This window comes from Muscardinus avellanarius (genome assembly GCF_963383645.1).
Source record: "Muscardinus avellanarius genome assembly, chromosome: 6".
Classification (NCBI taxonomy): Eukaryota; Metazoa; Chordata; class Mammalia; order Rodentia; family Gliridae; genus Muscardinus; species Muscardinus avellanarius.
Genome location: NC_137791.1, coordinates 63,246,728 through 63,273,467, shown reverse-complemented (window position 1 = coordinate 63,273,467; position 26,740 = coordinate 63,246,728). Strand labels below are relative to the sequence as shown.

The 26,740-nt window shown below is 37.9% G+C and overlaps 1 protein-coding gene across 1 annotated transcript in view; it reads right to left on the bottom strand.

The window, feature by feature from the left end:
* The window catches only part of FAM13A (family with sequence similarity 13 member A), a gene marked incomplete at both ends in the record, with an annotated part of 316,801 nt that overhangs the window by 159,817 nt on the left and 130,244 nt on the right, over positions 1 to 26,740 (bottom strand). Inside the window, one exon of the mRNA XM_080697200.1 lies at positions 12,957 to 13,040. Coding sequence (XP_080553326.1) covers positions 12,957 to 13,040 — 84 coding nt within the window. The remainder of the gene's footprint in view (positions 1 to 12,956; positions 13,041 to 26,740) is intronic.

Here is a 26,740-nt window from a genome sequence, read left to right as displayed (position 1 = left end):
GCATAATTCACTATTGCCAAACTATGGAACCAGCCACGATGTCTATTAACAGATGAATGGATTACAAAACTATGGGATACATACACAATGGAATTTTACTCAGCCATAAAGAAAAACACAAAAATATCATTTACAGAGAAATGGATGGAACTGGAGGATATCATGCTAAGTGAGATTAGTCAGTCACAAAAAATAAGAAATCTTATGTTCTCCCTAATGTGTGGAAGCTAGGGAGAAATGGGTCATAGGAGGAATTCTAGATGAAGAAGGAGATTCTATAGATGAGCAATAAGGAGACCTAACTGAGGGGATGAGAGAGGGGAAGAGCGAAATTCTCTAATGCACATGAAGTACTTTAACAAATATATCAATATCAATCACTAAGCCAAACATGAGAAGGAGGGAAGGGGAGGGAACGGGGTGAGAACTGGGTAAGGGCTAATTGGGTGATGTGTGCATGTATGCCTCCACCATCTTGTACTCCATTAAGATGTATGACTACAAGGCACCAATAAAATTTTTTTTAAATGCTAAGTATATAAAATGTATATAAACATATGTATGAAGGTCAGGTTTAGAACTGATTTATAATAAACATGCAGTTTGGTTTAATATTAAAAAATAACAAGCAAAAACTATTAAGTAAACTCTCCATAATAAAAGGTCAAATAAGAAAAGCTACACAATTATCTTAAAAGATACAGAAGAATATATTTGATAAAATTTAACTACAGATAAAAACTTAAAACAAACTAGAAAAATAAGCTTTCAAGCTTGTAAAACATATATACCAAACAGCTACAGCAAAAGACAAGCCTAATAATTAGATGAGTAATGACAAAAAACATATTTAAGTCCTTTTATATGAAGGGTGCAGAGTGTGTGTGTGTGTGTGTGTGTGTGTGTGTGTGTGTGTGTGTTAGAAAGAGTAAGAGAGACAGAGACAGAGGAGGGAGACAGATAGATATACCATGATCATAGTTAAAAGTCAAATGAAGGAATTTCCTCTTCATTCCATTAGCACCTTTACCTTATCTACTATCAGATAAATAAGTAAATAAATTAAATGATAAAAGATTTGAAAAAGAGTAAGTAATGCTTATTATTTTCAGGTGATATGAATGCCTTTTTAGGAAGTAAAAAAATTGATAAATTGCCGGGCTGGTGGTGCAGGTTTGTAATCCCTCTGCTTGGGAGGCGGAGACAGGAGGATTGCGTAGGTTTGAAGCCAGCTGTGCTGGCTAAAGAAACCCTGTTTCCAAATAAAAATATAAAAAATGGGTGTCTGGGAGTGTAGCCCAGAGGTAGAAGGGATTCCAGGAACCCCAATACTACCAAAAAATGTGATAAAGTATTAGAATTAATGAGAATCTTGCAAGATATCTAGATATAAGAAGAATATCTAGAAGATAAAGATCAGTTTCAGGATGAGATAGCAGTAATAAAGTTTGACAAACTGTATTCCATTTATAATGTTTATCAGAAATGACACTGAAAAAGTAAGAAGATGAACGACTAACAAATGTGGTTTTCATGTAAAAATTATATTCCTACTTTATGGATTACAAAGAATTCAATTTCAAATGAACTAAGACAAACATATGGAAAGCAAAATTTAAAATTTTTGAAGAACAATAATGATCTCTAGGTTGGGAAGATTTCTTAAACGAGATATAAAAAAATCACAAAAACTAAAGAAAAAAATTACATTAAAATAAAAAAGTTATACACTAAAAAGCACCATATCAATATGAAAAGAAAACAAGAAGTTGGAAAAAGATATCTGAAATACTCATAACTGATAATAGCTAGTGAGCAAACATATAAATCAGTAAGAAAAAGGTCAGCCCAATAATAACATTTTCAATGACAGGACAAAGCAGTACACAGATTAATGATCATAGATACAACCAATGGTTAATATATATATGAAAACATTGGCATATGAAGAGCTGCCTTGTATTAATCAGGATATAATACATTATGAGGAAGTTACAAATGAACCCAGTCATCTTGTAGCTTAACAAAGTCACAAATATTGTGGTTTATTTATTGGTCATGAGAGGTCTAATGCAAGTTGATGGGGCCTCTCTACCTTGAACTTATTAAAGAACCAATGCTCTACTTTCTAGTTGCTGTAACAATTAGAAATAACTGAGTTTGCACAAACTTTTGCAAAAGGAAGCTGAAGAAGAAAATGCACTGTATACTATCTTTATACACAGTTTTAAAACTTGCAAAACTATAATATACATTGCATAAAAGTATATGGGGTAACAGTTACCTTTAACATACACAGAAATAATAAACACTAATTTTGAAATAATGTTACTTTGAGGAAGGAGAAATAGTACCTTAGGGCACATTAATAATAAATTCTGCTATACTATAGGTAAAAAAAATCTAAGGAAATACTATTCTTTTACATTTAAGTTATTCTGTTTTGGTATTTATGTGGTACAGTGGCTTTTTACAGTAAAATTTTAATATATTTTATATTATGATAAATTAGAACTGGTCCCAATTATTTGAAGTGGTTAAAATGATCTAATCATACATGAAGTATTATGATTATTAGATGAGATGATATACATCAAGTAGTATAGTGCCTGGAACGTCATTGTTAGTTATCGTCATCATCGTCATCACTACTTTTTCTTTTCTTTTTTTTTTTTTGCAGTATAGGGGATGGAACCCAGGGGACATTCTACCTCCAAACTACAACCCATCACTATTTTTGGTCTTTTTATTTTTTGAAACAGGGTCTCACTGAGTTGTGAAGGGCCTTGCTAGTAGCTGAGGCTGTCTGCGAAAGTGATCTTCCAGTCTGAGCCTTCCTAATGCTGAGATTACAAGTGTGTGCCACCACACCTGGCCATCACCATTATTTCTATTACTATTACTATTACTTTCACTAAAAGACTAAGCATGTAAACTAGAAAAAGTAGAATGTACACATTAATAAGCAACATAAAATATGCATATCTATTAGCAATTATTTTAAAATGACTTGGGAACTTTGTAAAATTCAATGCTTACAGGTTGTTCTTTTTATTATTAATTTATATATTGGAAATTACATTATATTGCCATTAAATTTTCTCATAACCTCATATTATTTTAAACATTTGATTTATTTTGCTAATAGGCATAGTTTTCTAATTAAAAAATACAAGTGTGACAGCTGATATCATTAATGAAGAAAATCTCCTTAATTTGTTTCCTGAAATCATTAACCATTGAAAAGGAAAATAATTTAATAGTTGCATTTACTCTCTAACTATTTACACAATTATACTGTTTATCATTTATTTTATAGCAATCCAACTCTTTATTAAAGAAACATCTATAACAGGACTAATAGAATTCAATGAGTAAACAAAACTCTTATGTGCTTGTAATTGTGTGTGTGTGTGTGTGTGTGTGTGTGTGTGTGTGTGTGTGTGTATGTGTGTGTGTGGTACTGGGGATGGAGCCCAGAAGCATTCTACCTCCGAGCTACATCTCCAGCCCTATTATTTTATTCTTTATTTTGAAGCAGGGTCTCACTGAATTGCAAAGGGCTTCACTAAGGTTGTCCGTGAACCATGATCCTCCTGTCTCAGCCTCCCAAATGCTGGGATTATAAGCATGCGCCACCACACTCGGCTATGTGCTTGTAATTATATCAGTAATGTGTGTATGTGTGTGTGTGTGTGTGTGTGTGTGTGTGTGTGTGTGTATGTGTGTGTGTGTTACTGGGGGTGGGACACAGGGGCTTTTCTACCTCCTGGCTATACTCCCAGACCTATTTTATACTTTATTTGGAAACAGCGTCTCACTAAGTTGCTGAGAGCCTCACTAAGTAGTTGAGGCTGGCTTAGAACCTGTGTGATCCTCCTGCCTCAGCCTCCCAAGTGCTGGGATTAAAAGCATGCACCACCATGGCCGGTGGTACTTGTTTTTAATCCACTGATAAAAGTCAGGAATAAGATAAATCACATTCATCCTAGCACTGAATTAATTTGATACGTATCTCATTTAGTGACCTGACCTTGAGTGTTTTGCTGAGGTCAAGAGCACAGTAATTGCAGCGAGAGGTGCAAAGTTTATCCCAAGGGAAGAGAGAAGGAAAATAATTTTCTTCCCTGAATTCACTGGACTCTCTTCAGAGTTTATAAGTATGAGCAATGAATATAGGCAGTGAGGCTTATTTAGAGTCACAGCATTTGTGTTTCATAGAGAAAGACTCTGTCTTCTCTCCTGGTCATGAAGGTACTAAGTTATAAAGAACTGTACCTTTCTAAATTCTGTACCTACTTATTTAAAAATCTGTCTGGTATTCTTCTGTATTATCTATTGCAAGTATTTATTTGAATATATAGCCTACATGGTCTTGGGAATTATACAGTTTTGTGAGTATGTCCTTGAGCTCACAGGGTTGGGGGTCAGTGCTCACCCAGGAAGTGTCATGATCTTATGTTTTTTTTTTATCTTGGACTCAAATCAAGAAGAGGCTTTCCTACCTAAGGAAGAGAAATACAATCCATCTCATTGCCCAAGAGCAGAGACAGCTGGAAGAGGGGACAGATGGTTCAGAATGGAGACACATCTCTAGAGCTCATGGACATGAGCCATTTCTGGATTGCCATTTTAATTCTCTATCCCATGCAAAGATCAGAAATACTAAGCTGTCCAAGGCAAATACAGCAGTAACTAGATACGTCTGAGAAAGATGGCAATGGAGGCCAAATGGAATAGCATTAATACCAAGGATTCATATTACTCTCATGGCTCGCTAAGTCACTCTAGAGGGAATCAACCACCCAGGTTTAGAATGAGTTCTCAGCTCTAGTTTTCAAATATCAACTAGAGGAAAGAAGATCTCATAAAGTCTTGGTGACAGAGTTAGTGCCTTAATAATCTCCTATAGCTCACATGTTCTGGCTTGTTTCTAGGATTGGAAATTATAAAAATGAAGCACAAATCAACTAATTAGAGCTAAATCTGTTCATGTAAACTTAAACTTACTCAAAGAAGGCCACAAAGAAGCCACAGTCACAAACCAAGGCTTAGCCAGTGAAGTAACTTCTCATAATAGAAATTATTGGGTCATAAACCGTATAGTTGGGTCATAAAACACACAGCGAGACAGAGGAGAGGATAAGTGCACATCAATTATTGATTCTGTATATGCCTAAAATATTATGTTTGGGATTAATTTTATGAGAATATAAAAAACTTTTATGAAGAGTTTTAAGAGTATATTTCATTTTGTAAGTGATTCATCTAGGGTCTCATCACCTCAAAGTAATTATACCAATATAAATGGAGTTAAGAAGCAAATGTTACTTAACTTGTTCCTCATACTATACATCATTTTTAAATTCATTTGTCTGATAAATATATTTTGACACTGAGCCCTTGTTAACTGCATAATAAAATTTCTACTCTATGTGTGAGTTAATTATATGCAAATTTATACACACAATTAGTTGAGTGCAAAAGACACAAAAGGTAGTTTGTATCTGAGAAAGAAAACATAGTAAACAGTTGAAATAATTTTCCAGAAAAACCATCAAAGGGGCTTAAGATTTATACAGAATAATATTTTTGTTTCTTTTAAAATAAACCACATACTCATGATAAAAACACTAAGTAATAGTTTAATAACTTCACTTGATTTGCCTTTGAAAACAAAGCCACAAAAAATTATTTTTATAGCAACTTGTGATTAAAATAAGAGCATATTTCTTTTAAATTTTGCCTATAGAAGATGCAAGAAAGTTTGGAGAACATGGTGTCTTAGAACTGAAACCAAAAAATGTAGCTCTACAAACATTATGGTAGCCAATTAGAAATAAAATATATACCTAATGAGTAGTAGTTCTACTCAAAAGGAAATGTAAATATTAGCCAGGCGTGGTGGCGCATGCTTGTAATCCCTGCACTTGGGAGGCTGAGACAGGAGGATCGCACTTTGAAGCCAGCCTCAGCTACTTAGTGAGGCTCTCAGCAACTTAGTGAGACCCTGTTTCCAAATAAAATATAAAATAGGTCTGGGAGTATAGCCTGGAGGTAGAAAGCCTCTGGGTTTCACCCCCAGTACCACCAAAAAAAGGAAATGTAAATATTAAGAAAATAAGTGGTTATAAGGTTAATATAAGATTAAAGATGGTGTAAAAGAGGAAGGCAGTACAGAGAAACAACACACACACACACACACACACACACACACACACACACAATCACATTTTTCTCCCTGTGCTTGAAAACCTCAAGGTAGCAAATCTCCAGACTGCCTGCCAAAACTGCCCAGTGAGCTTCTGTAGATGTAGCTAAACTTCAGGGTACTCAGAAACTACATACTCTTCTTGAAGGGGCCTGAGTGGCAATGACCAGCCTTGTCAAGACTACTTCACAAACCATCACAGCCTGCAAGCTTGGAGAAACTTGTGTGGCAACAACCAAACTCATGGGATCTGTGAGTTTGCAGACCATCCCTGTGGAGGTAGGAATAGGAGATATAGTACAACACAGGATGAATGTGAATTAGCAGACAACCCCTAGAGACACTCAGGCAGTAACTAGAGTAAGCAGTCCATTCTACAGCAGTGGAGTCTCTAGCATTCACTCCTGAACTAGCAGTGGTGGTGTCCTTGGGGTGAAATAATGAAACCAACTATTTCATAGGTTAGGAAAGCTATTATTTCTCACTTGGTGAAGTTTGGGTGCCATCAGCACAGAGGCAGCAGCCTGCAAGGTCTCATGTGCTTTCAGCTGTCATAGTAGCAGTGGTATGCTTTGGGATAAATAACTTATCCAGCCATGCCCCGGGTTCAGAACAGTACTCTCTACCCTGGGGAAATTCAGGCCCCATGAGCAGGAAGCCAGGGGCCAGCAGGGTTTCACATGATCTCAGCTGGCAGAACAGCAGCAGTGTCCCTGGGGCAGTTTAACTCAGAAAGCCATAGCACAGGATGGGAACACTACAATCTCTCATCTGGAAGAGTTGTACATGGCAGGTGTGGATGCCAGCATTGGCAGGGTTTCATGTGATCACAACCAGCAGAGTAGCAGTGGTGTCCCTGGGGCAATAAACCTCAACCAGTAGAGCTTCAGGCTTAGAACATTATAATGTTCCCTGGTTCTTCTGAGTTTGGGCCTGGAGGACATGAAGGCCTGTACTGAATCAAAGAATGTTGCTTGTGTGCATTGGCTAAGTACTATAACTTATTAAAGAGGACTGGAGGGACTAACTCAAAACTCCGATTATATGAAATAGATTCATTGAGGCAAATATATACTCCTAGCATAAAACTTACTATAAAGGGATAATGAATAGACATAGGACTCACACACAAAGAGAAAGAGGATGCCAACTTAACTAAGATACAAACCTAAGAATCCTGAAAACATGAGAACAAAGGCCCACAAGGAAAATAAACTCCCAAGACTCCACAACAACAGAGATCACCAATACAGAGCTGCAGGAAATGCTAGAAGAATTAAAAATCTTGATTATAGATATGATCAAAGTTCTAAGAAATGAAATTAGAAAAGTATAGAAGATACAAAAGTACATACTAATAAGGAAATTAAGGTACAATATAAGAATCAAAAAAGACCCTAAGCAAAATGAAGTACACAATAAATGAAAAAAAGTCCTGAATATAAACCATTATCAGTAAACTAGACCACATGATAAATTGAGTCTTATGCATAGTAGATATGTCATTTAAGACAGAGAAGACAAAATGACAATAAAACTAGAATATTAAAGAAATATGGGATAATATGAAATAACCAAGCTTTTGAATAAGTGAAGGTCTAGAAGCAGAAGCTAAAGATATTAGAGATCTCTTTAGAAAAATATCAGAAAATTTTCCAAACATTAAAAAATGAGATAAACTTCAGGAGATATTCAGCACCTCAGTAAAACAAGATCAAAAAAGAACTCCATGCCACAAAATAATCAAAACAACTAAAATAGAGGTCAAAGAGAGAATCTTAAATGTATTGAGAGCAAAAGAAGGTGTGACATTCTGACAAAATAAGAAGCACTCTGGATTTCTCAGTCCCAAGACAAGTGGAAACTAAAAGAATTAATGAATACCAAGCTACCACTAAAGAAAATACTTAAAGAAAGAAAGTACAAAGAAGAAACAAGAAATAAAGAACAGATATAGAAAAGGGATGAATTCCTTCACATGAGCAACTAAGTGAAGGAAAAATAACGCTACCTCAAACAAAAATATAAACCCAGGCATGGTGGTGCATGCTTTTAATCCCAGCATTCAGTAGGCTGAGACAGGAGGACAACGGATGGTGAACAGCATCAGCTACTTAGCGAGGCCCTTTACAACTGAGTGAGACCCTGTTTCAAAATTAAAAAGACTAAAAAAATAGGGCTGGGGGTGTCGCCTAAAGGTATAATGCCCCTGCATTCCATCCCAGTACCACAAAACTCAAAATAACAGGAAATAAAAATCATCTCTCAAAAATAATATTGCATGTCAATTCTCTTAACTCTCCAATTAAAAGGCATAGACCGGGAAAGTAAATTAAAGACCATAATCAAACTACATTGCTTGTAAGAAATGTATTTTACAAGCAACAATACTTAGGCTAAAGATGAAAGGAAGGAAAAAGATATTCCATGGAAATGGAGATAGAAAAAAACCAGGAGTGACAAAGTAAACTTTAAGCCAAAATTTAACAGAACAAAGCAGATCATTTTGTACTAATAAAAAGAACAATCCAAAGCCGGGCATGGCGGCACACACTTGTAATCCCAGTGCTTGGGAGGCTGAGACAGGAGGATCGCACAGGTTCGAAGCCAGCCTCAGCTACTTAGTGAGGCTCTCAGCAACTTAGTGAGACCCTGTTTCCAAATAAAATATAAAATAGGTCTGGGAGTACAGCCCGGAGGGAGGAAGCCTCTGGGTTCCACCCCCAGTACCAAAAAGAAAAAAAAAGAACAATTCAACAAGAAGAGGTAATAATAAATATGTATGCCCCTAACTTGGGTACATCCACTTTTATAAAACAAATTCTCTGTGACATTAAGATTCAAATGGAGTTGGGTATAATAGCACATACTTGTAATCTCAGTACTTGGGAGGCTGAGATAGGAGGATCACAGATTGATAGCCAGTCTCAGCAAACTAATCAGACTTTCTGCAACTAACCAAAACCCTATTTCAAAATAAAAAATAAGCCAGTGTATTGGTACACACTTGTAATCCCATCATTTGGGAAACTGAGACAGGAAGCTTGTGGTTTGTGGCCAGCCTCAGCTACTACTTAGTGAGGCCCTTTGCAACTCAGTGAGACCCTGTTTCAAAATAAGGAATAAAAAAATAGGGCTGGGGTTGTTGCTTGGAGTTAGAATGCCCCTGGATTCCATCCTCAATACTGCAATAAATAAATAAATAAATAAATAAATAAATAAATAAAGAAAGAAAGAAAGAAAGAAAGAAAGAAAGAAAGTAGGGCTGTAGGTATAGTTTAAAGGTAGAATGCCTCTGCATTCAAACCCAGCATGACAAAAAAGGAAAAAGATTCAAATAGACTTCAAAACAATAATATTGCAGTACTTCAACACACCTCTCATATCACTAGATCAAATTTTCAGACAAATGATTAGTAAAGACTATTCAGTCCTACAGGACAATAGAAACCAAATGGACGTAATAGACATATGAAGATTTTTCCACCAAAGAACACCTGAATACACACTCTACACACTCTTTTCAGCTGCTCATAGGAGGTTCTCCAAAATGACAATATTCTTGGTCACATGGCAAGACCTAGCAAATTTAAAATATGTAATATAATTATTTGCATCTTTTCAGATAGTAATGGGATGAAAGTTGAAATCAACGAAAGGTAGACTCAAAGGAGTTATATAAATACATAGAGATTAAATGCTACACTTTTTTTTTTTGTGTGGTACTGGGTATTGAACCCAGGACTTTCTACCTCCAATACACACTCCCACTCCTTTTTGTTTGTTTGTTTGGTTTTTGTTTTTGAAACAGGGTCTTGCTAGGTTGCTGATAGTCTCACTACATTGCTGAGACTGGTCTTTAGTCTAAAATCTTCCTGTCTCAGCCCCTCAAGTACTGGGGTTACAAGCATGCACCACCACAACTGGCTAATGATATACTTTCATACGAAGACTGGATCAAAAAAGAAACAGGAGAAAAATAAAGAATTCCTAGAATTAAATAAAAGACACAACATACCAAAATCTATGGAAAACTTGTAAGATTTTTTTTTGTGTGTGTGTGTGTGTGTGTGTGGTACTGGGGTTCCTGGAAGCCCTTCTACCTCTGGGCTACACTCCCGGACCTATTTTATATATTTTTAAAATTTGAAACAGGGTCACTTAAGCCAGTGAGGCTGGCTCCGAACCAGCGCAATCCTCCTGTCTCCGCCTCCCAAGTGCGGGGATTACAAGTGTGCGCTACCATGCCCGGCTTGTAAGATGGTTTTAAGAGGAAAATTTATAGCAATGAATTTTCAGTATCATTTTCAACCAGGAAGATGCAAATCAAAACTACTCTGAGATTCCATCTAACCCCAATTAGAATGGCAATCATCAAGAATACAAACAACAGTAAATGCAGGCAAGGATGAGGTGAGAAAAGAACTCTTATACCCTGTTGGTGGCATTGCAAATTAGTGTAGACACTAGAAAGATGAGTGTGGAGATTCCTCAGAAAACTGAGGATGGAACCACCATACGATTTGTTTATCCTGGGAATCTTTCTAAAGGAAGTAAAATCAGAATAGTAAGTGACACAGGCATATCTATGATTATAGCAGTACACTAGTAAAATCATGAAACCAGCCTAGGTGTTCATCAAAAGAAAAATGAATTACAAAATTATGGGATATACACAGCATGGTATTCTCCTCCCTCAGCAATAAAGAACAAAATTATGTCATTGCAGGAAAATGGATGGACCTGGAGAACATTATGTTAGGTGAAATTAATCACTCATAGAAGGTGAAGGTCATGGGTTTTCACTTATATGTGGAAGCTAGGGAGTAATTAGAATACCATAGAAACTTTAGATAAAAAAGGAGAAACTCCAGTGAAGCAAAGGAGGGGGCTTATGGGAGGATGGTGGTCGGTGAGGGGAGAGAAAGAAAAAATTAAGGAGATACTTTCATTGATGTTATGTATATGTATAAAATTATTAATGAAAATCTTAATATGTATGGGGAATGGAAGTGAGTTGGGAAGGAACAGGGAAGAAAGGTAACAAGTACTCCGTGTATGTAGGACTCTATTACTCTGAACTACATTATGAAGTGAATCTGCAATGCATCAGTAAAAGTATATTGACAAAAGATTAATGTAATCACAATTCATGGCAGCCTAACTATGGAATCAGCCTAGATGCTCATCAATAGATGAATGGATTATGAAACTATGGCATGTACACATCATCTCAGTGAGTATTCTCACTTTTATAATCCAAAGAACTGACCATGTAATTTAGAAGAAGGAAGAATTATTTGCTCTTATTTAAAGATTTGGGGGGTTAGTTCATTTGAGTCTGGGGTCTGTGAATCTCAGGGAATCAAAAGAGGGAAAGTACGAGGCTTTGCTCTCACATCATGGAGGTCAGAATCAAGAGAGCAAGCGAGCAGAGGAAGAACCACATTGATCCCCATGGCTGCAGCCCGGGACGTGCCTTCTCCATCTACATCCTACTAGCCCAGGCCACCAACCAAATAAAGCCATTACAGTGGATTTATCCACTGCTGAGAATACAACTAAGCCATTTCCAACACTGCTACCTTGGTTCTGTGAGGGCTGGGCAGGGGGAGGGGAACCCCAGATCCAAAGCATTACACACGGAATGAAATTTTACTCAGCCATATAAAGAACCCAGTCATGTTTATTACAGGAAAATAAATAGAACTCGAGACTATTATGCTCAGTGAGATTATCCATTCACAGAAATTGGAGGGTCATATGTTTTCACTCAGATGCGTAAACTAGAGAGAAACTGGGAAACAAAAAGAAACTTCAGTTCAATGAGGGGATACACTGGTGAAACGGGAAAGGGCGACCTGGGGAGGGAGTTGGTGAGGAGAAAGGGGAGACCTGATGAGGGAAACTGAAGAATCCTTTGTTCATACATGAGGGTATCTGTATTAATGTAAATATTATCTGTGGGGAGAGAGGGTATCGGGAGGGCCCTGAGAGAAACGCACAAGCATGCTGTGTGCATGCATGTTTCTTTCACTCAAAGAGTCACTATGATTCATAATTATAATGCACCAACTGAAAAAAAAGATTAATATAACAACTTTTCTGGGTAGACAAACAAGTGATCAAATTCTCATGACATACTTTAGGTTACAAATTTTCTGTTCACTGGCAAAACCATTATGAGCACTTTGGATTTTTCCTTATAAAGAAACAAAATTTTATAATTACTCCCTTTATATCACCAAATCTTTGATGGTTCTTATTTTTTGTACTAAAATTTACTTGAATATAGTCCATCAGTCATATGTTGCTTTTATAATTATGAAAAATCAGTAAGGTTATTTCTATGTTGAAAAAATTATAGTTGGAAATTTTACTTTATTCCATGGGGTAAAAATGCATTTCATGTTTTTTTCATTATGTTTACAAGCACCCTGGGAAAGATCTCTATACTTAACTGCTCCCTATGTTGGGGGATGGGAACAAGTCTAACTGACCAGAAGTAAAATCATTTATTAAAGAATATCACTTAAATAAGAGGAGTGTCCTCAGAATTTTTGGATATATGTAACCTTGATTATAGGAATTAAATAAAAAGTATGTTTTACATTTTCAGTCCTTCTTCCCACCTCAAAAAAATCCATAGGCTCCACATAGTACATGCTTCAGAGCGTGGAGACAGGAGAGCATATGGAGCCATGCTAAGGTGTCCAAAGTGGCTTACAGGGCAGGTGGAACTTACCCTGGCTCTTGGAGATGGTTTTGGCATCTCTTTTTCTAAGTCTTTTGTTAACAGGATGGGATGAGAGTTCTTATAGCTGGCCTCCTATAAGAAAAGTATTGAAGTAATGTTAGAGATTCAAAAACACTTTTCTTAACCAGAAATTGTAATGTAGTCAAAAGCAGTTTTTCAGGGAGACACAGCATTTCTAGTCTGGGTGGTTCTATAGGCAGCAGGTGAGATTGTGGTGAGGAGTCCAGATGCTTCTTTCTTGTCCCATATGACAGTGAAGTGAGAGAAGAAGCATCAGAGAAGGTATGGAGCATACAGGACTTACAAGTCCAGAAATGGTCATTAAAAATCTTCTCTAGTTGGGCGTGGTGGCGCACGCTTGTAATCCTCGCGCTTGGGAGGCAGAGACAGGAGGATCGCGCAGGTTCGAAGTCAGCCACACGCGCTGGCTTAGGAGACCCTGTTTCCAAATAAAAATGTAAAAATAGGTCTGGGAGTGTAGCCCGGAGGTAGAAGGGCTTCCAGAAACCCCAGTACCACCAAAAAAAAAAAAAAAAAATCTTCTCTACACTGGCCGGACACTTTATCATGCACACACAGCCTTTACAAACAGACAGCTCACTCATATTTTGAGAATGGAAAAGCTAATTCTCCAGCTCACTCATATTTTGAGAATGGAAAAGCTAATTCTCCAAGATACCAAACAACAAATTGTTCCAATGTTCCCCATAACAGATGGGTCTGACCCTTTACATATTTTAAGCAAATTTCTTCAAATAATTTAGCAAACTACTATTGGAAAGTGATAGTAAATCATACTGATACCTTTCTTTTTGTTGGTGCATTATGGCCATATATCTTAATACAAGATGATAGAGAAATACATGCATACATCATTCATTTAGCCCTTCCTCACTTCCCACCCCATTTCCTCCCTCTCCCTCCTTTTCATGTTTGTTTTAGTGATTGACTTTGATGTGTGTGAATGTACATCATGTACATCAGGGGATTTCCCTCTTCTGCTTCAGTTAGGTCACCTTATTTGCTCATCTATGGTTTCTCCATCTAGAGTTCCTCCTATGACATATTTTCTCAGCTTCCACATATTAGGAAGAGAGTCTGATTTTGTACTTTTTTGTTTTTTGTTTGTGGTACTGGGGATGGAACACTTCTACCTCCGGGCTACACTCCCAGACCTATTTTTTATTTGGAAACAGGGTCTCTTAAGGCAGTGAGGCTGGCTTCGAAGCTGCGTGATCCTCCTGTCTCCCTCCCAAGCACGGGGATTACAAGCATGTGCCACCACGCCCGGCGACTTTTTACTTTTTGAAACTGACTCTCATTTAGCATAATGTTCTCCAGCTCCATCCCACCAAATGACATGATTTTGTTCTTTATGGCTGAGTAAAATTCCATTGTGTACATATCCCATTGTTTTGTAATCCATTCATTTTTTTGGGGGGGTTATGAAATATTTTTATTTTTTTATCTTTTTTATTGGTGCAATGTATTCATACATCATAATGGTATAAAGAAAATACTTTTGTAGACATACATGCACATATCACCCAGTTAGACCCTACCCGATCCCCACCCCGTTCCATCCCCATCGCTCCTTCCCATGCCTGGCTTAGTGGTTGACATCTAGTTTTATAGCAATTTATCCAATATTAATGATGATAATCTCAAATAAGAGTTTTATTTGTCTGATACCAAGCTTTTGATAACTTAAAGATAACATTTCAATATTTCTTTTTGCTTTCTTATCAGAGAATATTTTTTCTTTTTTTAGATGAAACTATCATACATTTATTTATTTATTCTTTAGAAAAAATCTATCCTGATATGGAATATGGACTCTAGATACCCATAACAATCTTGAAGGAGGACAAAGCTAGAAGATGTATATTTTCTGATTTCAAACCAAATAAAGCTACAATAATTGAAACAGTGTAGTACTATTCTAAAGGCAGATATATAAACCATTAGAATTAAATAAAAGCCTAGAGATAAATTCTTCCATATATTGTCAAGTTATTTTTGACAAGGTTTCCACGAACATTTGGTGGAGGAAATAATAATCTTTTAACTAAATATTGTTGAAAAATAATAATTACATGAAAAAGAATAAAATTGGACCCTTACCTAACACATATACAAATATTAACTTAAAATAGATAAAAGACCTAAATATAAATCTTAAGACTATAAACTTTTAGAAGAAAATCTGGGTCATAAAACCTCACAACATTGAAATTGGCAGTGATTTCTTGGATATGATTTCAATGGCACAGGCAACAAAAGGGTATACAAACTCCCTAAAAAAAATATTGTATATCCAAAGACAATGTAAAGAGAGTTAAAAGTTACTGATAGAATGGGATAAAATATTTCCAAATGCTATATCTGAAGGTACATTAATATTCCAAATAGAAATCCTAAAAGTTAGCAACAATAAAAGCAAACAATACAATTTAGAGATAGGTAAAAGACTAACATAAATAATGAATCTCCACAGATAACCAGTCTTAGTTGTCTGTTGGATGGAAAATCTTGTTTCTCTGGTTCTGGTGTGTGTTACCTATTTCTTCTTTGTAGTTAATCTCTTTGAGTATTTTCTCTAGCGCTGGGTTTGAAGACATAAATTCCTTCAGTTTCTGTTTGTCATGGAAGCTTCTTATTTCCCCATCTAATTTGATAGAAAGTTTTGCTGGGTAGGAAATTTTTGGCTGGAAGTTGTTTTCTTTCAGAGTTTGGAATATGTTACTCCAAGCCCTTCTGGCTCTCATGACTTGGTTTGGGAAGTCTGGAGTGATTCTAATTGGTTTGCCTCTGAATGTCACTTGGCCCTTTGTTTTTGTTGCCTTTAAGATTCTCTGCTTGGCTTCCACATTGGTCATTTTGACAATTATGTGGTGTGGGGATCCTCTTCTCCGATCCTGTCTAAAGGGAATTCTATAAGTTTCCTGGACCTGTGTATCGACCTCTTGCTTTATGTTTGGAAAATTTTCTGTTATTACTTCATTGAAAAGATTGTTGATCCCTTTGGTTTCACCTTCTTTTCCCTCCTCCATTCCAATTATTCTTAGGTTAGCTCTCTTAAAATCGACCCATATTTCTTCAATGTCAGATTCCTGCTGTAGGATTTTTTTTTTCTAAATTAGAAACTATGCATTCATTTTTTGAATGATCATCTTCTAAGAGTGAGATTCTATTCTCCATGTGGTCTAATCGGTTGTTTGTACTTTGAATTGAAGCCTTTACTTCATTAATTGCATCCTTTATCTCTTTTTGGCTCTCTCTGAATTCTTTTCGAAATTCCTCTATTATTTCTACAGTTATTTTCCTGATTTAATCTTCTATAAATCTCTGAATTTCTGTTTTATCAGGTTCTGATGTTGTGGGGTTGTGGGCATTCATTGCTCCATTGTTATTCCTCTTTCCCATGATTTCGGAAGTTTGTGCCTTCTCTGGGTTCTTCCCTTGGGTCACTATGACTTCACTTAAGGTGCTCTGTATCTCAAGTCTGTGGTATCTCGGTCCCCACTACTCCTTTACTGGGTTGTATCGCAGAGTCTCAGACCCTGGGAGTCAATCGAGGCTGCTTTAGACCATGGGGGGTGCCAGGTTGGGCGTTCTCCTATGGTGTGATATCTCTGCCACCGTCACTCCCCCACTGGGTCAAGTCCCTGGGAGTACAGTACTGGAATTTCTCCCCTAGGGGCCACAATTTGACTCACTGTTGTTGAGTGCGCAGATGGAGCTTTCATGGACTCAGTGAATTCGCTGCTGCTGCCACCGGTGGCAATATGGCGCCACTGCTACGCCCTCGGCTGTGAAGCTGGTGTATTTCTTTTCTGTTTTTGAGCTCCGCTCTGAGTCCCTGCAGGGTGTGCTGAGCCCAGCCTCTGGGAGCTTTAGATGCTCCCTGCGTCAAGAAATCTGCCAAATTCCTTCCGACTGATCTGCAGCGGCTCACCTCGGCTCGCTGTCCGCTGCTATTCTCTGGAGGCTGGTGGGCTGTTGAGTGTGTTGGTCTGGTGCCATCCGGTGAGTTCGCCGCTGCCACTGGCAGTAAGGCGCTGCTGCCACGTCCTCGGGCTTGATCCAGCATGTCTCCTCTCTGGTTCTGAGCTCCGTTATGAGTTCCCCTCCTCTCTGGAGCCTGGTGGTGCAAGGGAAAATAGCGCCCACCGCTTCACACCGCAGCTCTGGCTGCAGCACTGCGGTCTGGTTTCTGGTGTCTCGTTTTTACAGCCCTCTTTTTCTCTGTCCCTTGAAATTACATTTCTTGTTTCTCTGCTGATGGTGTTTTCTGGCTATGAAAGGCGCTGATTTTGTGGTAATAGAGATTGGTTGTTAGCGGGGCTCATAAGCCCCACTTTTCTATGTCACCATCTTCTCGGAAGTCTCCCATTCATTTGTTGATAAACATCTTGGCTGGGTCTGTAGTTTGGAAATTTTGCACTGTGCAGCTATGAACATAGATACATTAGAACATAGATACATTAGTTTGGTCGTTTGGTTTTCATTCTTTTGAGTAGATACCCAGAAGTGATATTATTGGATCATATGGTAGGCTCTTTTCTATTCTTCTGAAGATCCTTCATACTGTTTTCCAAAGTGGTTGCACTAATTTGCAATCCCAACAATGTACTAGAGTTCCCACTTCTCCACACCCTCACCAGCATTTGTTGTTGTTTGTGTTTTTAATAATTGCCATTCTAATTGGAGTTGGTTAAAATATCTGGGTAGTTTTGATTTGCATCTCTCTGGTTGAACATATTTTCATAACTTTATTGGCCATTTAAATTTATTCTTTTCTGAAGTATTTGCTCCTTGATTGGGTTGTTTTCTTAGTGGCAAGTTTCTTGAGTTCTCTGTATATTATAGCTATTAGTACTCTATTGGAGGAATAGCTGGCAAAAGTTTTCTCCCATTCAGTTGGCTCTTTGTTGAGGTTTTTGATAGTTTTCTTTGCTTTATAGAACTCTTCAGTTTCATGCAACCCCACACATTGATCCTTCTTTTAATTTCTTATGTCTTTGGGGTCTTGATGAGAACGTTTTGACCTGTGCCTATGTGTTGAAGTGTTGGACTTGTGCCCTCTTCAAGGAGCGGCAAGGTCTCTGGTCTAATTTCTAAGTCATTGATCCATCTTGAATTGACTATTGTGCAGGGTGAGAAAGTGGTCGTTATGTCCATTTTTTCTGCATACATTTAACCAGTTTTGCCAACACTATTTATTGATAAGGCTATCTTTTTTCCAGTGTATGTCTTTGGCCCCTTTGTCAAAAATCAATTGGTTATAAGTGTATGGATTTGCTTCTGAGTCTTCTGTTCTGCTCCATTGGTCTATGTGTCTATTTCTTTGTGCCAATATCATGCTGTTTTTATTACTATGGCTTTGTAATATAGTTTGAGGTTAGGTATTGTGATGCCTCCTGTATGGTTCTTGTTGCTGTGAACTATTTTGGCTATTCTGGTTTGTTTTGTTGTTCTTTAATGAATTTAAGAACTGATTTTTCTATGTCTGTGAGGAATGACCTAGGTAATTTAATGGGTATTGTATTGAATCTATAGATCACTTTTTGGGAAACATAAGAAAAAGAGAAAATCACCAAATAAATAACCCAATGACACAACTCAAAGCCCTTGAAAAATAGGAACAGTCTAACCCCAAAGCCAGTAGAAGACAGAAAATCATTATTAGAGTTCCCACTTCTTCACACCCTCACCAGCATTTGTTGTTGTTTGTGGGTTGTTTTTTAATTGTGGGTCTGGGGATGGAACCCATAAGACATTTGACCTCCAAGCAATACCCCCTGCCTTATTTTTTATTCTTTATTTTCAAACAGGGTTTCATTAAGTTGCAGAGGGCCTCACTAAATAGCTGAGGCTGTCTGTGAATCGTGATCCTCCAGTCTCAGCCTCCAGAATGCTGGTATTACAAGCATGCACCACCACACCCGGCCCTTGTTTATTTGTTTGTTTGTTTGGTGGTACTGAGGATGGAACCCTTCTACCTCTGGGCTACACTCCCAGACCTATTTTATATTTTTATTTGGAAACAGGGTCTCTTAAGACAGCGAGGCTGGCTTTGAACCTGTCAGATCCTCCTGTCTCCACCTCCCAAGCTCAGGGATTACAAGCATGTGCCACCACGCCCAGCACATCTTGCTTGTATTTTTAATGATGCCATTCTAATTGGAGTTAGGTGAAATCTATACTGATACCTTAACTGTGGGCAAAGGCTGAGTATCTGTTTCCAAAATTATTACACTTTTAAATCTTTGGTTCACACAAAAACAATATTTACAAAAGTAATGGTAGAAATTATAAGGAGGTGACTCAGCTAGAACTGGACATATTTACTATTTATTTCTGTGTTGTAAACAGAAATGATAGTGATCTTGCTTATTTAGTTTTTATCAATAATGCAGAGCTTCTTTCTTTTTCTTTAATGTGCTTTTATTGGTGCATTATAGTCTCATATCATAATGTAAATCATGTTGACAATGACAAACCACCAACCTGAATAAGTTTTCTATAGATATTTCTCTTACATTTTTCAAATTAACATTAAAAAAGGAATGTTACAGACTATAAATCCAAGGAAAAAGTAAGTCACATTCTTTGATGTGCTCCATAACATTTCCTTCTACAGCCCATAGACATGGGCTTCCCCTACCATGCCTAAATTCCACTAATTTAAGTCACTGAGTATTTTTTTCCAATTTATTTTAGGGTTTACCATATTCTTGTACTGTTATCAGTGTATTAAAGTCTCACATCATAATGTAGTTCATAGTCATAGTGTCATACTACACTACTAAAATTTTCTGGCATTACATTTGTTTATTTCTAAAGGGAACAGTACAGTATTTGAATTAAATGTCCCTAAAGAAAATAACAATATTGAATCTTATGACTTAATCAGGCACTGTGCTAAAACTTTGCATTCATAATGCCATCTACCCCCTCCAACATCCCGGAGGCAGATAATATTGTCATCACTCCTCTTTTAACACAAAAAAGATTACAAGGTTTGGTAAACTTACTCATGATCACAATGACTCGTGGATGATTCTGTAGAACTTTAAGACCTAAGCTCTTAGTAACTTTATATGCTACTTTTCATCTCCTACATACTTAAAATCTCTACACTAAATTGTGAAGCTATAGCATTTTTAGAGCCCATAGAGTTTTTTTAAGTTAACTAGTCTACCCCCTAACATTAGAGATGAGGAACTTGGATCCTGAGATGACATGCCCAAGGTTACCTCAAGGAGGAGAGGTAAAGCAGAGACCCATGCCTGGACCCCAAGGCAGGTCATGGCCCCTGTCGTCAGGTTTGTGTGAAGGAACAAGATTCCCAGGTTCAGGGGACCAGATGCCTCTTATCAGCTGCCTGTGGCCTCACATCCAGCCTCACATAAGGACCCAAGGGCACACTTCTGAGATTCCCAACGAAGTATACATTCCAGTCCTACCATTTCCCACCAGTTACAACACCTGCTAGGGGTAAGTCGCTTTCTGGAAATAGTGAATGACTCCATTCCTGCTTCTGACTCACCATCAGAAGGATAAACTATATCCAGCATGACATTTAGTAGAGCCAAGTGACTAACTGCATCATCCATTGTGTAACGTGACTATACTTGGATACAATAATTATGCTTAATTCTTGTACCCCTTTTTAAAACTACTGGTATGCAAATGCTAAAATGCAATGAGATTAAACAAGGCTGACTAGTAAGGGAAATTAGTAGGAATGAAGAATCTTTGTTTATGACTGTCTTGGTGTTTACAAATGCCTATAATTCTCTCTTCCTTAGGCATAAACTAGAAGTAATAGTATTTTTTCTAATTAACCCTATTTTTCCTCCCTGTCCCCATGAATTCATGAGCACAAGGTTGACAGCTTTCCTCTATAAGACTCTGAAAGCATTTCCTCTAAGCTTTATCTCCAAGCATCACCCACATGAGTGTTTTTTTATTCTTTTATTGGTGTATTGTAGTCTCATATTATACTGTAGTTCATAGTAATGATGACATACATTCACACAGCAGTTGGTGGGTTTTCCCCTAGGTTAATTATTTTTGTTGTTGTTGTTATTGTTTTATGATTTTTGAATTTAGACAACAGAGACAATGTAAGGTTTGAGGGATCAGACTGAATCCAGAGTCAGGAGATCTGGCTCTTGGCTCTCTAGTAATTAGCTGCTGGAATCTCACAGCCATTTTAACCTCTTGGGCTGCCCTTAAGTTCAAAGATCTATGTGACAAAGGGATTGGGTTAGACGAGCTCCCAGAATCTGGCTAGTTCCAAACTTCAAGATTTTATAGCCAAGAATGGTTGTGCATTCCTGTAATCCCAGTACTTAAAAGGCTAAGGCAGGAGTAGCACATGTTCAGGGCCAGCCTCAGCAATATAGCAAAACTCTCAGTAATTGAGCAAGTCCCTGTTTCAAAACCAAACCAAACAATAAACAAACAATCCAACAGATTTTATGATTCTTCCAAGAAGAAGCATGATTTCTTGACATAAAGACAAGCCACTATCTGATTAGAATTGTACTCCCAATGACCACCCCTACCAAGTCCCACTAAACCCTGGGCCCTGATAAAGCAGTGAGCAGTGAGCCAGGGACTTTCAGTGCCAAAGGACACAGGGGACACCTTCCTGAGAGGCCAGTGCCACTTACTCAAATTTCTGGAAAAAAATTAAATAATCCAACTAGTAGGTTAAGTATAGTAATGACTTAATGTATTCCTTTAAAACATAAAGTGTGAAATATTTTTATGATGAAGTGTTTTTAAAATGCAGACTTAAAAAGTATATGAGTGTACAATGACACTCAGTTATTTGGCTAAAAGAATTGGATACTTATGTCCATATAAAAACTCATAACACAAATGCTCACAGAAATTTATTATTTATTTATATAAGCCAAAAAGTGGCAGCAATCTAAATAGCCATCAACTGATGAACGGATGAACAAAACATTGGATACCACATAATGGAATGCTATAACAAGGAATGACGTATGGATACGTGATATATAATGGGGGTAGATTCACCTTAAAAACATTATCCTGAGTAAAAGAAGTTAGACACAGAAGAACACATATCCTTATAAAATGTTCAGAGCCGGCAAATATTTAGTGAAAGCAGATCAGTGGCTGCCAAAGGCCACAAGGAAGGGGAGTGCAGTGACTGCTAATGGGGTCTGGTCTGTATGAGATTTCTTTATGGGGTGATAAAAGTGTTTTGGAATTATGTAATGATGATAGTTGCACAACTATGCGAACATACTAAAAACCAATAGATTTTATGTTTTACAAGGGTGAATTTTATGATATGCGATATGTGGTTTTTTCCCCAGAAAGCTATTTAAAGCAAGTCTCCACACTTCCAGGGCAAAGAGAAGAGACCTTGGATTTGTGCTCAAGCTTTTACCTTGTAAGTACTTCTCTGAAAAGGTGTGAAGTGAGATGTGTTGTTTCTAAGTGTTAAGCTATATGTGGGCATACAAGTTCATTCAACAAATATTAACTGAATGCCTACAGGTTGTGGTGCAATGCTGGGAACTGGAAAGTGGAGTGACAAATTGGACATGAATCCATCATCAGGATTTTGCATTCATTTTAAATGAGTGGCCTGCTACACGAGAGTTTGACAGGACTGACTGCTCACTCTAATGACTTGTGCAACAGCTACTTGCTTAAACCAGCTATGCCAAATATCATGAAAACACTATTTAAAAATACAATAGAGAAAGAAGAAAATGCCTTGTTTATCATGGCCTTGCTGACAGTACTAATCAACGATTCATGACATTAAAATACAGAAAAGTACTCACTGTTCCTCAGCCTCGCACACTACCCTCGCAGGCCTCCTGGATTTTGTCCCGCCCTCCTGCCCCATCCAGGCTTTACCCGGCTCCCTTGGAGAGGACTCGATTCCCAGTGAATCACTGCTGCTCTCCCTTCCCACTTATCTCTATTTCTATGTCCCCATTTTTTTTTTTTTTTTTTTTTTTGGTGCTAGGGTTCGAACCCAGAGGCATTCTACCTCCAAGCTACACTCCTAGCCCTATTTTATTTTTAATATTAGCTAGGTTAATGAGAGTCTCACTATTACTGAGTCTGTCCTCAAATCTTTGATCTTCCTGTCTCAGCCTCCCAAGTACTAGGATTACAGGAATGTGCCACCACTCATGGGTCTTTATACCCTTTTTATATTTTTTAATATCCTCATAGATATCTGACTTTAAGTTACACTAATTGGTTTTAATTCTTTTTTTGGAAGTGGGGGCTGAACCTGGGGCATTTGTAGTTCCTAGGTACACCTCCAGCCATATTAGATGTTTTATTTTGAAACAGAGTCTCTCTAAGTTGCTGAGGCTGGCTTCGAACCTGGGATCCTCCTATCTCAGCCTCCCAAGTACTGGGATTGCAGGCATGCACTACCGTACCAGGCAGTTTTAATTCCTTTGTTCAACCCACCTAATCTGTAAGGGTATTTGGTTAGTGTGGTCCATGAATACATGCACAGGGCCTAGAAGAGGATTTATCACATAGTAGGAGCTTAATTGTTGACTGAATGAGTAAACTGAATGAAGGAATAAAATCCCTTTTGTAACCCTTCAAACCCCTCTCTGTATCACTCCTACTTCCAATTCTCTTCTTAAACAGCTTACATTTAATGATCTTTTATCCCCTTTTAATACCCTTGATTTCCTTCCTCCAGTCTACAATCATTGTATTGTTCTCACAAAAGCAAAACTGTGGATGCATCCAGCTATCTGAGTTCTCTGTGCTGGGGACAGAGCAACTGAAAGTGACTGGAGAAAATTGATCAAACTGGTTGACTGGATTCACCTTAAACTTATGGCCATAAACCTTGAGTGAGCCCTTTATCATACACAGCAATCAGCTATACTTCTTCAGTAACTTGATTTTCCAATCCCCAGAATGGTACTTAATGCCCCCCTTTTTAAATACCTTTCTTCCCATTCTCATTTTAAATTTTTCTGATCGCATCAGTGTGGAAGTGATCACTGTTCCACCATAAAATCTGAAAACCTGGTGGAAATTATCCTATCCTCTCTGGCTCCCTTCCAGCTACAATGAGACCCCAGGCCTCTCACAGAGAGATTCCCTCCTGTGCTCCCTGGGTCTCATCTGCTCTCATCTTCCCCAGGACTTTGCTTATGATCCCCTTTCATTCCCTCTCCATTAGATCATTCTCATTCATCACATGCATAGCCTGGAAATACAGCCCATTGGCTTTTGTTTGTTTGTTCATTGCTCCTTCCCAATCTGCTTGGTTTTTATGGTCTCGTTAGCTATTCTATGAAAAAATTCCAAACAGTCAGAATTCAGTCTCCATCTTACTTGGGTTTTTAGTAACATGTACCATGAAACTCTTTGATCTTGAATTACTTTCTTCTATTAGCTTTCATAAATCATTGACAGGACCATGTGATGGTTAATTTTAGGTGTCAACTTGACTAGATTAAGATACACGGATATCATCAAAGCATCATTTCTGGGCATGTGTATGTAAATGTTTCAGTGGATTCAGGAAGGAAGATTGGAGGTCACTCCATGTGTTCTGGAACCATCCAATTGGCTGAGGACCTGACTGTGACAAAAAGGCTGAGCAAAGGTAAATCAAGACTCTATTTCTCAAGCTGAGACACACATCTCTGCCCTTTGACATCAGAATTCTAGGTTCTCCAAGTTTTGGACTCCAGGACTTGCAACAGTGGCCCTTCTAGTGGTCACACGTTGGGACATGGATTGTGCACTGCTCCCATTTTCCCTGGTTCCCGGCTTTCACACAGCACATCATGGAGCTCCTCAGTCTCCATAATCATGTGAATCAATCTCCATAATGAATCCTCTTTTATACATCTCTATTTCTATCTATACCCTACATGTTCTGTCTCTCTAGAGAAATGTAACTTAGGGAAAAAACATTTTCCTGCCTCACTGACCAACTCTGTACAATCTTCTTGTCTGCTGATTCTCCTCTACACAATCAAGGTACTTGCTTATGGTTTATTTTCTGGATCTTTTACTAAGGAAGTCAATGAAAGTAAATAGTTTTTGTTCTTTACTCACTACCACAATGTCATAGAAAAGTACTTGTATAGTAGTAGGAGCTCAATAAAGTGCTGAGAAAATGAATAAATGAAGTTGGAGTGATTTGAGAGTTGACCCAGAAAGTTTTCTTTCCTCAAATGATGAAAGCATTTTTCACTTTTGTGGCTTTATAACCAATAATACTAATGACACCTAAAGTTGTATCTCTGTCTTTATAATTTCCCCTCTAATTGCCTCCTTGGCAATTCTGCTTGTTCATCTAACAAGCACCTAAACTTAGCACTGTGCATTATGTTAGCACTGTGCAAACTTGAGCTTGTGCATTATCAGAACAAACATTAGCCAATGGCACCTTGTTGCTCAAGCCAGTGTCTTAGGAATCTACCTGATTCCTCTTTTGCTATACCTCCTATATCCAACTCATTACCAATTCCAGAGAGAATTATCTCCAAGAGAAGCTTAATCCATCCATTCCTACATCACCCCAGTCATAATCATTATTTCTCACCTCAATCACTATGAACATGTTGGCTTCTATAAGCTTTGTACATGCAAACAAGATGTCATCTCCTCACCCCAAACATTCCAATGTCTTATCATGCCTCCTGGGAGAATATCCAAGCTCTTACCATGAGCCACAGGGCCGCCTCCTCTAACCTGCCTCATACCGCCCTCTGCCTTGTTATGCCTCAGCCATGATGGCCTTCTTTTCTGTTCTCCAAATGTTCCCAGTCCTTTCCCACCATCAGGCCTTTGTCATCCTTCAGCTCTCTGCCTAGAACATGTTCCTATCACTTCTTTGGCATAGCCAGTGCATTCTTGTCTTTTCAGTTTCTCTGCTGTGGCCCCAGAGCAGCCTTTTCTTTTCTTTTTTTTTTTTTTTTTTTTTTTTTGCGGGTCTGGGGATGGAACCCAGGGGCATTTGACCTCCAAGCTACACCCCCTGCCCAATTTTTTATTCTTTATTTTGAAACAGGGTCTCACTGAGTTGCAGAGGCCTCACTAAGTAGCTGAGACTGTCCACGGACCGCGAACCTCAGGTCTCAGCCTCCCAAATGCTGGGATTACAAGCGTGCGCCACCACGCCCAGCAAGAGCAGCCTTTTTTAACTACCCAATCTACAGAGGCTGCCTTTGCCTATGCTCTTCTCTTTCTAACCTGCTTCATTTCAATTAGGGTATTTTTTAAATTTTTAATTGCTTTGTTCAATTTTTAAATTTATTTGTTTGTTGTCTCTCACCCCCAAAGAGAGCAAAGATCTGTGATCAATGTATCTAACTGTCCAGCAGGTTTCTAGTAAATATTTGCTTAAAGAGAAAAACCACGTCAATGCCTTCATTTATCTCCTTTTTGGTATTAATTTCCTAACAACAGAAAAATTTGGTGGACTCACTCTGATGGGAGAAGCAGATAATCACACATTTTCTAACTGCCAGGGTAATACAATGATGGGTGAAGGTAGGTACAAAAAACGTTCCAACAGTGAGGAGCTATCACAGAGCTGCATTCGGTGTTCTGGGGTCAAACTCACAAAAGTTGATTGGATTCTACTTGGTGATCTGGAGAAGAGATGATAGCACACTGATAATAATTACAAACTACTAAGCTAATGTGGTTTGGCTTAACCTAATACGCTCAGTTCTATTCACTTTCCTGAAAATGACATAGTTTACTTA